The sequence below is a fragment of the Hyperoodon ampullatus genome, assembly GCF_949752795.1.
Source record: "Hyperoodon ampullatus genome assembly, chromosome: 3".
NCBI classification, from domain to species: Eukaryota; Metazoa; Chordata; class Mammalia; order Artiodactyla; family Ziphiidae; genus Hyperoodon; species Hyperoodon ampullatus.
Window position 1 is genome coordinate 81334779 of NC_136916.1, and position 13949 is coordinate 81348727.

Consider the following 13949-nt stretch of genomic DNA (forward strand, 5'->3'; position numbering starts at 1 on the left):
AGGTGAAAAACAAATGTGAAATTTTAGACTGAGAGCATGGATGCCATAAGCAATACCCTCCCCTGCTTCCTTCTTCTGCCTCCAACTGAATTTCCAGTGCAAATGAAGCTCAGCTTCCGTGAGGAATCACTAACCACTTTTTCAGCTGTTTCAGCATCTTTTCACATCATGATGGAAAATGTTGAAATTGCATTTTCTTGGGATTTTTATGCTGGAGAGAATAAATCATGTTGTTTTGCAAAAAAAGAAACAATCACATAAATAATAGGGTCAGGCTGAAAAGAAGTCCTCGAGACACCAATGGACCAGGTAATAGGGCCTCAGAGAAGGTAACTCGCCCAAGCATACTCTTTTCTGAGTCCATGGATTCCAGAGTGAAAATATCAGGCAGGGCTTAGGGAGGGTGAAGTCTTCAAGGAATATTAGCTTGATAAGCTTTGATTTCAGGTGCGCTCAACTGCAAGCAACGGGGCTGTAGGAGGGCAAGATCCAGGCTGGAAGGGGATCTGAGAACACAGGTCAGTTATCAGGGTTAGCCCCACACGAGGACTGGGGCCATGCTGGGTCTTTTGTTCAGATGACAGAGAGTGAGCATTAGCTCCCGGAGCTCCTGTCTGGCCAGGGATGTAATGACTGTAGTGAGGACTCTCAGATGCACACCAGCGGCAGGCATCAACTTGATTGTCCATAGGAGGTAGGAGTCCTGTCAGCAGATTAAGGATGTAGTGGAGAAGCTAGCCAATTAGGAAGCAGCCTCACAATGGCAGCCTAACAATGACTGGGAAGGCAATGGAGCTCCAGCCAGGCAGTGAGGCTTGTGGGAAGGTCTATGGACCTAGAGAAGGGAAGGCAAATGCTGCCCTTGTCTCAGAGGGGTGGGACTAAAGTCAAAGCCCCAGAGGTTGATGATTCTGAGGTCGTTTGTTCATCATTCATTCATTCAATTATACAATGAGCATCCACCAGATGTCACACACTATTCTAGGCACTGTACCCCAAGAGGAAGCCGTTCCCTGCTCTCCCAGTGTTTACGGACAATGGGAGAACCAGAAAGGAAAACCAGATGGTGACAGTACAGGATTATGGAATGTATCAGTAGAAACCATAACAGTGTCGTGGAGCATCTAATTCCAGCCAGAGGCTGGGAAGCAATGAACAAGTACCATTTCTCCGTGCCCATTCTCTGTGAGACATGGTGCTGCCTTCACACTGGATTTCATTGACGCCTTACCACAATTATGTAAAGCAGGCGACAGTATTCCCATTTTACAGATGATGAAACTGGGGCTCAGAGGAGTCAGATCACTTCCCCAATACCACACCAGTAGCGAGTGCTGGGGTGAGGATTTGAACCCAGGTCTGTTTCGGCTCCAAAGACTGTGCTCTTTTGAACTATTCAAAGCCCATAAATATAGAATACACACAGCCAGAAACACTCTCCTCAAGAGCCTTTGAGGATTGTCCTACCCAAAGATACAAGAGAGAAAGATAATAGAGATTACAGCATGAGACTGAGGAAGAATTAAAATAGTGCTTTTAATATAATTCTTAGCAAACGTACAGTATGTACTTTACATCACATATTTCTAGACTGCTCATCTGGAAAATAGAAGCTGCAAAAATACAGAATACCACACTCAAAATCTATTGAGTATGTGCTTTTTTTCCCCCTCTGTTCTATGAAACAGGGTAATTTTTACGCCCTCCTATTAAAATCCAGACTCAGCTGCTTTCGGAAGAACTGTTGGAGCCCTCAGTCAGAGACATTCCCAAGAGGGGATTTTCTAAAGCATGTCGGCAGACCATCCCCACAGGAGCCAAAGGAGGGAATAGGCAGAAGGAAATTTGCACATCTGGTCAATATTACTCTTTAGTGATCCAGGAAAATGCCTACTCCAAGGGCTTGGAGGACTCCCGGCCACAGACACCTGCTTAGTCCTCATCACAGGCCTGTGCTTGGGGCCTCAAAGGACCACATACTGGCCGGAGAGTCCTCACAGGGACCCTTGGGTTCTCGGGCAGGGCAGAGCACGCTAAGTCAGGCCCACGAGGTCTGTGGGCGGTGGCGGGCTGTTCTGTGCAGGAAGAGGGCCAGGCCCTCAGCTTCTCACAAAGGAGTCTTCTGAAGGTGATTGTGACTCGGGACAGGCTTTCTCAGTCTCAATGTCTTGGTACTCTGTGCCTAAAGGGGGAAGGGGGAAGAGAGCCAAGAGGAAAAAGAGATCGGTCTTTTCTGGTTTTCCTACTTATTTTTTAGGCTTATATAATAGCATCCTGGCTTTCCAGTGGAATGGATAAGAGCAGGAAATCATGTCAATAAAATGCTACGTTTTGCTCCATGTCACCCCAGGGAACCAGACTCCAAGCCCAAAAACCTTTATGTAGGCCAAATTTTTCTGAGAAGCGTATATCTATACATGTCTATAACCAACACCTACGCGGATGTTTACTCTATGGGAATGAATAAGATGCATCCCAGTCATTAACTTATCTTCATCCTCCTAAGTCACCAGTGACAGACACTGTCACTGCAATCTCTGTTGAACAGGTGGCTGTGTACCAGAGAGAACCTCCTGGCATTCTAATGTCATGCTTTCTCCTCCAGCATTTGGGACCAGTTTGCTTTTCATTCAGCCACAGAGGGTCACCACATGCTGAGTGAAAGAATCTCCTCGTTGGAGCAGGGTTTTTAAGCCTCCACAACACTTCTGAAATAGATGCTGTGGCTTCATTTAAAAGGCACGAAAAACCCAGCTTCATCCCTGTGATGATTTACAAGTTGTGTAGGTCTCCATGACCGTGACATGCAGCTTCCCTGTTCAATGATAGCCAGAGCGGTTCCATAGAAATCCCCACTCATTTCCTTGTCCTCTCTAGACTCTGACCCGGTAGTCAAAAGGTGACAATGTGGAAATGTCACTCCTTTCCTCAGGATTTTGCAGCTGAGACCTGGCTTATAGGAGATGCAGCTCACATGTTCTGGACAGTTTGGAGCATCCTTCTCAACTTTCACAAGGTTCAAGTTCTTATGGTCTTGGTGGCTCTGTTAGAAGCCGTGGGGGCAGGGAGTTGGGGAAGGTGGGATAGAAGTGAGAGAGATGGGGTTGGTTCTTGTGCGCAGAATGAATCAGGCAGAGAATGATGAGGAGCTGGTCAACTTCTGCTGGTGGAAAAAGGAAGGAGGAGTGTTTTTAAAGGTCTCCAGTGTTTACTGAAGGAAGAAAAGAGTTCTTCTCATTTTAGATCTCTGTGCTGGTAGGCAAAGTTTGGCAGAGGTTTTCGCCGCCAGCTCTTGCCTCATTTCTCTATGGAATTATAGACTTTTGTAGGGGTTTCTGATAGTAGATGCCTTCCTGGCCTCATCAAAGCTTCCTGAGAAGCCAGCCAGATCTGTGTTCTCACTTTGGTGGCGTTTGTGGTGTCATGGAAAGAGCACTGGTTCAGGAGTCAGACAAACCCAGCATCGGCTCCTGGTGACTTTCTAACTAGCTGTGTGACCTTGGGAAGCTTTGGTTTACTGAGCCTTAGTTTTCTGATCTATAAAGTGGAAACAATGATACTTACCTCATAGGGCAGGTGTGAGAAAGATGCTGAGAATATTACCTGGGGTCAGGCCTTATGGCCCCTGGCACATGGGTAGCAGCCTCATAATAAGCATGAGCTTCCAGCCCCTTTCCTCCTTTAAGGGGCTGGGCTAGAGCACAACTGATGTGTTAGCTGGGTTCCTCTTATAATGAAACTTCCTACATCGCATACTTCCACTTCATTTTATGGTCTTCCGATTATAAAATCCAACAGTCTTGACAAACCCATCTCCACGAGAGTTACCTTCTATTAAGTTAGCATGAATTTAAGAAGAACATTATTTTCTGGGATGCAATGGGATGGTAAAATCTCACCCTACAGGATGTTAAACCTCCATAAAATTTACTATGGTTGTTCCACCTGCTCCTGGTAAGAGAACATAATCACTTTACCTTACAGAAAAATATTCAGAATTGGTGCTAATCATCAATTACTGATTGTTGGCCTGAGTCGTTAATACAAAAATCAAAACATCTAGAAACTCTGTTCCTAAAAGTCTAGTATTTGATAATAGAGCAAGACATATCTCCAGCCAGTGACCAGCATCGGTGTGTCTGAGGCCCTGGGCTGGAGCTGAGCTCCTGAGGTTGATGCTGAGGACTGCAGGGGTGCCAGGTGGGAGGGGTGTCCGGGGTCTCTCCCACTGGAGCTGATGACCAGTGCTGAGGACTGTCTCCCTGGCATTTCAGCACTTTGAAATTGCACTTCAAAATGCATTAGAGTGGAGGCATCATCTCCTATTTCCTCTTACCTGCCTGCTTCTAGTAGAACATCCCAAATAAGTTATCACTGGGCTCTGTGGTTAAGACTGGGAACAACACAGGAAGAGCATATGTCCCCAGAATACAGCTGTTGCCATGTCCCCATTGTTATGATAGGGGGCATGCGAGAGCATGGGGGGCATCCATAGTCCATTTGAGTTGGAGTCTTCTGAATAGGACGTCCCTACAGGTGGGAAGGGTCTCTCATTTCTTGCCCAGGATGGAGGGAGTACCCATAAAGGCAAAGAACACGAGCTTTGGATTTGTTGACCTGGGTTTGAAACTCTGCTTTGTGACCTTGAGCCAATTCTGGAAGCTTTCCCAGACTCATTTTCCTTTCCTGTAAACTGAAGTTTAATAACTGTTTCTGCCTCACAGGACTATGGTTGAGATTAAACGAGCTAATACATGTGATAAGCTGGTTCATACTAAGTGCTTGGTAAATGTCAGCTACTATTATTATTAGTTATTATTCATGCTTACCAATTATTCCACTGGGCTATCTACTAGCTTTCTAGTGCCAATGTTTTGTGTTGGAGGGAAGAAACTTGAGATACTCTTCAGTATCTGGATTCAATCTTCTTTGTCTTGTTCCTGCATTTTCCCCTCCCATGCCCACTTCCATCACTTAAGAAAAAAAAAGATGATTACTCTGGTAGAGCTAGGGAGTGAGTGTCAGGGCTGGAAGAGACGGTAGATTGTATAGTTCCAATTCCCCTCGTTATACAGGAGAAAGATAATGTTGCCTTCATTGCAAACCCTGATGACAATGGGATACTTACCTCATTCTTGGAAAATGGGATACCTGAATTAGATTTTTAAGGCTGAAGGACCCTTCCAATCCATGACTCAGCCCAGGCTACAGTGGCCTCTGCTGCTACAGTCCATCAGACTGCATGCCATGCTGCTTCAGACCTCGTTGTTTTCCAGAACAGAGATCAGCATGCTACAGCCTTCCCTCAGCCAAACCCAGAGACTGCCTGTCTTTGTAAATAAAGCTTTATTGGAGCACAGCCTGCTCATTTGTTTACACATTGTCTAGGGCTGCTTCCCTGCTATGACAAAAGAGTAGTGGCCACAAAGACTCAATGACCCTCAAAGCCTAAAATGGTTACCACCTGGCCCTTTATGGAAGGTTTGTGTACTTGCTCTGCTGGTCCTGTCGATGGAGGGTCTCTTCCCCTGGCTCCCTGGCAGACATCCACTGCTCTTTAGTTCTTGTTTTCTAGACCACCCGCTCTCTGAAGCCTTCCTGATTCTTGATGCCATGATGCAGAACTTCCCAGCTCCCTGAAACAGCCCTCATTGCTCCCAGACACAGACAGACAGTCAGACAGACAGTCAGACATACCCTGGCTCTTAAAATGACTATTCTATTGCTTTTATTTGTGTTCAGGTCTGTTTCACTCATTAAACTTTGAGTTCTTGGAGGGCGGGACCATGTCTTCTCTACCTTTGCACCTGGTTTGGAGCCTGGCACACAGTCAAAATTTTAATGAAGTAGTGAGTGAATAAACACATCACTGGAAAATATCAAGCTCATACAATGTTCCCCTAAATGGCACTAATCCTGCCAAGGAAAACTGTGCTACCATGTGGAGGGTCCCTGAGAAGCATGAGCTCTGTCCTTATCTCCACGGCAGTCACAGATTTCTAACGTGCTGGGGAATCCGGGCTTTTCTGAATTCCCCATTTCAGGCTTTTTAACTCATGTCCTCCCTGCCATGATAACCAAGCACTCTGAGGTCACCTACAAGCGTGAGGGAGGGGAGAAAAAGCTGGGTGGCTGTGTGCAGACAGTGTAAATTCCCGTGTGATCCTAGCAACAGGCCCCGAAAGAGGCATCCAAACAACGTCTTCCTTGCATGTTCTGCCAGTTAGAGAGTCCTCTGTTTTACCAATTTATTCTTGAGCAACCATAATACCCCAGGGGGGCTAGGCCCAAAGGCTATCAGTAGGGCTGGTCACTCTCAGAGATTAGGTCCTCACAGCTGTTCAGAACTCAAGAACTTGAACTGAGTTGGGAGAGGTGAATAAGGAGGAAACAACGAGGGAAGGGCAGAGAGAGGAGGAAAAGGACTCTGTTTATGCCTCAAACTAATTTCCAGGCTCAATTTAATTTCACTAGCATCCTCTCTTGGAAAATGTCGCACCTCTGAGGGATTTGATCTGGATTCTAACCTAAAGGGAAACACAGACCATGGCTCAAAGGAGGCTGTTGAGAGGCACTGACATGAGCTCAGTGGAGTAATTAAGCCCCTACTATGTGTCCGGTACCTTCTCCTGGACAGATACTGGTTCTCCATCAAAACAGTCAGGTAAGAACACCACAAGACAGCTAATATTCTGTTAGACTGAAAAACTGCTTGTCTCTTTTTCTCCCCTCATCCAAACCAAACCAAACATACAAACAACAAAATAATAGGGTGAATACCACCAAAACATACAAACAACAAAACAATAGGGTGAACACCACCAAAGAGGACAGAAGCTTACCCTGTCCTGTCCCTCTGCTCTTGACTGTATAATCAGCTGCATTGATTTCTACAGGTTGAACTTTATTGCTTCACGTTGCTCAGGAGTACATTCAGGACTCCCAAACAGGGCTTAGAACACAGGCCTGGTGCGCTTGACTGGGTGGAGAAGAAACCACACTTCCCAGGACCTGAACAGTGGGCAGCAAGAAAAACAGCCTTGCAGGCTCATGGGGAACCAACAGCTTCTTCTCCTCAGAGGATTTCCCTGTGAGTATATATATGTTTCCATTTTACATGCTTCTCATGAACGGCCTACTTTGGAAGTGTGGAAGATAATCTATTAGCAACCACGGCAGAATCTTTTTCCTGAGAAACTTCCTCAGGATTGGTGTGGCTATCATCCCAGGGACCAGCTGGCCGCCCTGAACGGAACATTTCTGTGGGTCACCCTGGCCCTGCGTGCAAGGCATGGGAAATGTTGCCACGCCTGAGCGAGGGGATGCTCTAGGTTATTATTGGAGATGGGGAAGTGGAATCAGGGATTTGAATGTAGAGACACCGCTTAACCAAACCCTACAAATCATCACTAGGGGAAGCTATTCCACTGGAGGGTGGGGAGAAAGTAGCAATTTTTATGGAGAAACACGTTCCTTCCTGCTCGGAAGACATTAGGAAGTCTGTCAAAGGATTCCTTAGAAGCTCTTGGTTTCCCCTTATTATTTTGCCTGTTAAGGGCGGCTAGCAAACTCCTTAGGGGACTCGTGAGCAGAAGCATCTCTGGCTCCTTCGTTAGCTGTGAGGAAAGCCCACATGCTGTGGCTTCCTGGAGTGGCAGTGTCCCTTGGGTGCCTGGGAGCTTCACAGCCTCCCTCTGTGGAGGCGTGAAGAAGGCAGCAAAGCTGCTGGGTTTCCCTGACAGCACACAGCCTCAGCAGGAGGAAGACAGCAAACTCTGTCCCCCAGAGACAGAGACTTCTAGAAAATGTGTTCACTTCATATGCAGGAATATTACTGGTAGAAACCATTTTGGTCTATATGTAGGAGTTACAAAATCCTGTCTCAAGTTGCAGCAAAGAGAGCCTTTTCCATCCATCCCTGGGCACCTTCCACTAAAGTGGTGGAGGGCTTTGTAGCAGAAGAGAGAGAACGTTAGCATTCACTTTCTAGGTTTATTCCATCCCTTACATTTTTGTTTTCCATAAGTCCAATGAAGATATCACCAGGAAATCTTTCCATTCAAAATGCTGCTCAAAACCAAGCAAATAATCAAGGGGCTGGATTGGGAAGGGTATGTACAACAGTTCCTTGTAGCACAAAAGGAAAATTAAAGCTAGACTAGGTTTTCTGTTCTGGAGTATGGGAGAGAAATTAAAATTTTTAAAGGTGACAACAACACATGTTAGAGCCATCTTACCAGAGGGGACTTTAAATTTCGATCCAGTTGTTGATAAAACTGAGCCCTGGAGTTGTTTTCCTTTGTCATCCTAACCTCTTAGGAAATATAGCCAAAATGCAAAGAGTTTTCAAAATCTTAGGAAAAATAGCCAAAATGCAAAGAGTTTTCAAAAATCTTTTTTAAAAAACAAAAACAAAAACACAAATAGCCCCATGAAACACGAGGTTCTGCAGCCTCAGTGGGTGTGGACTGATTTTGGGGAGCTACACAATCATATACAAGAGGGCAGTGATCTATTAGCAATACATTTTCAAGACAAAACCAACCCAACACCTATACAGGATGGAATCACAGCCTCAGGAGCCACAGAGCGTACATAGTTTATGAACTGTTGGAGAACAACCCCACCTTTAACTAGTTAACATATTGATGAGCGTCCCCATTTTCAGAAACAAGGACAGACTCGAGCAAAACACAGGAGAAAGCTCTTCCGGAAGCATCCTGTCCCGAGGATGCAGCTGATCACGGTGGCTCCGCACCGCGACACAAGCTTCTTTTGGGCATCCTTGCTCCGTGGGGCTTTTCTCTAGTTTGGGGCTGTAACTCAAACTGCCCCATTTACAGCATTTGTTAAAAATTCAGCACATCGCCCCTCTCCCCCCACCCCACTCTTTTCTTTCCTGATTCTCTTGTCGCCTTCTAGATGACCTGAAAATACGTGTCTGTCTGAGGTGAAAAAGCCAACCAACCAACCCATCCTTGGGGTCTTTCCAGGCCCAGGAGCGGCCTAGATCAAGGTCACTGCAATAGCATGAAAGGTGGGTTAACTGGACCCTGTGTGTGCACGTGCGCGTGCTCTCTCTCTCCTAAGCTCTGCCCCTCTGCAAACGGCCTCACCAGGCCGAGTCAGCTGGAGGCAAGAGGTTTTCCTGTGATTCTTACCTCAAACAACGGTAGGTTCGCTTCTAGCTGTCTGAGGTTCAGCCACTTTCAAAACACACACAGACAAAGGCCTCTTAGTTCAAGACTAACCCTGAAAATATTACAGACATTTTCAGGCAGTGAACGTGCAGTAGCTTCCAGGAGCTTGTGGGTCTGTTATCCCAGACACTACATGCTGCCCAAAGCTTGTGCTAGGGAACCGTTCTTTTTTCCCTCTCCTCTCCCCAGAAGCCCTGCACCCATACACACAACCCACAGTTGAGCATGTCTCTGCTGCAGGTTGAAAAGAACGCCTCTTGGCATGTGAAGCAGGAATATGAAAGGGCTTCCCATGAGAGTGATCACTGAATCATGGGGAATAAATGGAGAAGGCAAATTTGCAATTCATCACGTTATCCCCTGTTGCATCAAATGTGATCCTTTTAAAGGCAGGGTGCATATACACTCTCTTTTTTAAGGTTTTTTTTTTTTTTTCTTATAACACACTGCATATTCTTGTTTTCACAGACTATCCAAATGAGGATAAAATGATAAAAAAAAAATTACAATAGATTAATTGCATCCCTTGAATAACATTGTATTTTTGGTGCATTAAAAAAGGAGAAAAGTAAAAGCAACCAGCGTAATAAATTCGGCCTAGAGAACTGTGTTAGTGACTGAAGGGTTAACACAGATATGAGAAGTAGTTAAAAATAGTATCAGAGGATTACACATACAACAGTTTGAAATTCATATGCATTGCATTTTTTCCCTTAAAAATGGCAAAATGTTTGGCAAATGTAAGCAAATGACTTGGACTAGGTTGGGTTTCACCGGCTCTGAGCGAAGTCAGTCATAGCCAGGTGAGGCCCACTGCTTCCTGAGGTCACTCTGCGGGGCTGGGGGATGCACTCCAGTGGGAGGTGCTGCAGGGAAGGGGAGGTGCTGGCCCCCCATGTCCGGCTCCCCCTGGGACCCTCAGTCTTGAGAAATGGAAATGGAGCTGGTGAGAGGTGTCAATTACAGTCTCCAGCACAGATCACCCTTTAGCATCGCTGAGAGAACTCTGGGGCCTTGAACCACATGTGTAGACTGGGTGAGTCGTCTACACAGCGACCCATATTGCAAAAGTTAGAGAAGTGGGCCTCCACTCCTCTGACTTGGGTGCCCCTCCACCCCCGTGTGGGCGGGGAGGGTGGCATGGGTTGTGTCACTAGTGCTTATCCTGGCAAATGTTGTCAACTTGGGTTTTTTAGTAGACTTCTTTGTTTTAATATATATATATATTTTTGTTTTGTATGTGTATATATATCCAGAAAGGTCCGTCCTCCAAGCCGGCCACCACTGTTCCCTGAATTTGGCAGTGCCTGTTGCTTGCAGCTGTCGGCATCCTGAAAAACCATGAGGTGCCTTCAAAGAGTAGACTCTGAGCCCCAGGAGGTTGCATGTCAACCACGTGATCCCACGCTCTCCTTATTTTGAATCCTGTCTGGCTCTGATTTTGAGAAAAAGGGCAAAGGTGCTGTGTGTACATGTGTGTGTGTCTCTGTGTGTATTGAGGTTTTTTTTTTTTAAACTTTTTTCTTTTTTTTTTTTTTAGGAAAAATGACCCTTGGATGACGAATACAGAGTTCAACCCTCCTTCAGTCACTATAAAACAGACTCCATGTTCTCACACCACTCATGATCTTCAAGGTTATAGATAAATTTTGTCCTATGTGTCTGGTTTGCGGGCACAGGGTCCCTCCCCAGATTGTCTAGGGTCAGAGTAGAGGCAAAGAACTCACTGGTGCTCAGCCCGCCCTCGTGGTTTTTGATGTATCGTTTATAGTTTTTCCTCAGGCACTGCCACGTGGTGGTGTAGAGGAGGAAGGCAAAGGACTTGAGCGCGATGGCGATGCTGACGTACAGGTATCTGTAGGCCACATTGTCGTAGAGGACGCAGGCGCCTTGCTCCCCACAGAATGTGCTCCAGAACAGGCAGGTGGAGTCGATGCCGGCCCCGAAGATGAGCGGTGGGGGGATGAAGCCTGTCAGAGGGAAACGGAGAGTTAATGTTTGGGCTCGAACGGCTGGTTTGATGGAGAGAAGGGCTCCCCTGTCCCCGTACGTTATCTCTTCCGACAGGACTGCAGGGTTCGTGGACCATATTCAGTGGTTCTACAGCACAGTGGGGAAAAGATTCTGTCTGGAGGTCGAACTGCTTGGGTTCGAATCTCAACTGTGCCTCTTACTGAACAAGCCTGTGCAAGTTATTTAAGCTCTCTGTGCCTTAGTTTCCCCATCTGCAAAATGGGGTTAATAATATCAGTCCTTCTCAGATCACTGTGAAGGTTGGCTCATTGAATACATGGAAAGCATTTAGAACAGTGCGTGGCACAGAGTAAACACAAAACAAATGACATCTGGGATCATCATCCACTGAGAGTCTCAGAAGGAAGAGAGTCTTCCCTGAAGGGAGACATTCTTGGTGTCACTCAAAGAAGTGCACCCTTGTAGAGGAAACTGCTAAGAGGCATCATACTCTGTGTATTGTTCTTTTGCATGGGGCTTCTGAGGCTTTGTGTGCTCTTGAGAGGAGGGAGTTGGAACCAGAGGGGACCAGAGGTTGAAAATGAGTACGCTACACCTTATGTGTGTGTATATATAATACGTGCACACACATATACATATGAAGGATGTGTTCTCATATATGTATATATACACAGATTTGTAAATATACATGTGTGTATGGTTTAATAGCTGGAAAATATCTGCACACATACTGACAACTTTCCTTCCCCTAAATATTACCACTGGAGCAGAATACTTTTCATTCTGAACCAGGAACTGGTTTTAAAACCTTCACAATAGATCATTTCATGCACCTACAACCAGTCATTGAAAAAGGCAGATGAGATGGAAACTATTCATCATCCTTAATTCAGTTCTCTGTTACTCTCTGCATTCATGTGCCTGCTGCTACCCCCGAGCTCAAAGGTTATCAGGCCTGGCTGCACATTAAAATCATCTAAGGTGTCCTACCCCAGACCAATTAAATCAGAATATTGGGTATGTGGCCTGGTCATCAGCATTGTTAAAATAAAACATTCCCAGGTGATTCTGGCCTGTTGGGGGAAAAATGTTTCATCTGTATTATGGGAAAGCAATGGATGGGCCATTAATACAAATTAATTGCTTCGGAAGAAACAGTGTCCCCAAGGCCAGAATATGGTACCAATCATGTTCGGTGAGAAGCAGGAAGTGATCCCTGGAAGCAGGTGGTGACAATTCCCATATCCCAGTGCCGAGGTACCCTGATACCCTGAGCATTCTTTTCAGCCCTGGACTGAGTTTCACTTTTGTATTAAGGAAAATCCCACTGAGAATTTGATGAGATATCGAACTTTCGTCCAGAAAAATACATCTACCCACAAAATCGCATCCACATTTCAGGGGTTTCATGGACCCCTGAAGTCCATCCATGATCACCAGAATAAGAATGGCTGTTATATCCACAGCAGAGCCTCCCCCTTTCTGAGGGGCCCTCAGAGGGCAGCCTGGGAGAGGGAGGCTTAATGAAGGAAGCAGCAATTCCTTGGTTTGTTTGTTTTTTTAATTGAAGTCTAGTTGATTAACAATGTTATGTTAGTTTTAGGTGTACAGCAGTGATTCAATTACACATATCTATTCTTTTTCAGATTCTTTTCCATTATAGGTTATTACAAGATATTAAATACAGTTCCCATGCTATACAGTAGGTCCTTGTTGTTTATCTATTTTATATGTAGTAGTCTGAATCTGTTAATCCCAAACTCCTAATTTATCCCTTCCCTCCCTTTCCCCTTTGATAACCATAAGTTTGTTTTCTAGTCTATGTCTGTGAGTCTGTTTCCTTATTTGTTTTTTTTAACATCTTTATTGGAGTATAATCGCTTTACAGTGTTGTGTTAGTTTCTGCTGTATGACAAAGTGAATCAGCTATATGTATACATATCTCCCCATGTCCCCTCCCTCTTGCATCTCCCTCCCACCCTCCCTATCCCACCCCTCTAGGGTGGTCACAAAGCACCGAGCTGATCTCCCCGTGCGATGCAGCTGCTTCCCACTAGCTATCTATTTTACGTTTGGTAGTGTATATATGTCAGTGCTACTCTCTCACTTCATCCCAGCTTACCCTTCCCCCTCCCCGTGTCCTCAAGTCCATGCTGTACGTCTGTGTCTTTATTCCTGTCCTGCCCCTAGGTTCATCAGAACCATTTTTTCCTTTTTTTTTTTTTTTAGATTCCATACATATGTGTTAGAGTCTTTCATACAGTGTTTCCTTGGTTTTAATGACTGGCCTGGGATGGCATGGGGGGAGAACTGTATGATCCTATCAGTGCTGATGAGGTTGCCAGGGCTTCCTCCCAGGCCCAGGTGCCTCAGCACTTATCCTTAGCACTGTCCAACTCTGTCGCTTGTTACCCCAAAGAGAAACCACATCCCCCAGGAAGAAATTTTCATTGAAACTGCAATTAAATCTCTCTGGCAGCTTGAGTTAGTAAACTCCAAGCTCAAATTCCCAATACAACCTGCTCCCTCTTTGCAGCTCCCAGGTCAGGTTGGTCTTGGTGGGTGGAAACTCACATTCCCAGCATTCTCTGCCCCAAAGGTTGCCCAGGTGTTTGAGACCTTTCTCACTAACCAGTGTGTCTTCTCCTGCTCCCCCACAGACACGGTTCTTCATTTAACTGAAAAAGAGCCAACTGGAGGAACTGCCATGGCAACCACCGATAGACATTAAGCTACACTTCACGTTGTTACTTAGGTAAAGAAATGGCGATCTGG

At 45.6% G+C, this 13949-nt stretch overlaps 1 protein-coding gene across 2 annotated transcripts in view; it reads right to left on the bottom strand.

The window, feature by feature from the left end:
- Positions 1 to 2099: 2099 nt before the first annotated feature.
- SLCO3A1 (solute carrier organic anion transporter family member 3A1) overlaps positions 2100 to 13949 on the bottom strand; it is a gene marked incomplete at its 3' end in the record, with an annotated part of 319841 nt that continues 307991 nt past the window's right edge. The window contains exons 10-11 of one of the 2 annotated variants that reach the window (XM_079701025.1): positions 10928 to 11170; positions 2100 to 2182 (exon numbers count right to left, since the gene is read on the bottom strand). In XM_079701025.1, the coding sequence (XP_079557151.1) occupies positions 2100 to 2182; positions 10928 to 11170 (326 nt within the window). Of the gene's footprint in view, positions 2183 to 10289; positions 11171 to 13949 lie in introns of those variants that run through there. The other variant, XM_079701024.1, reaches the window with a different exon arrangement.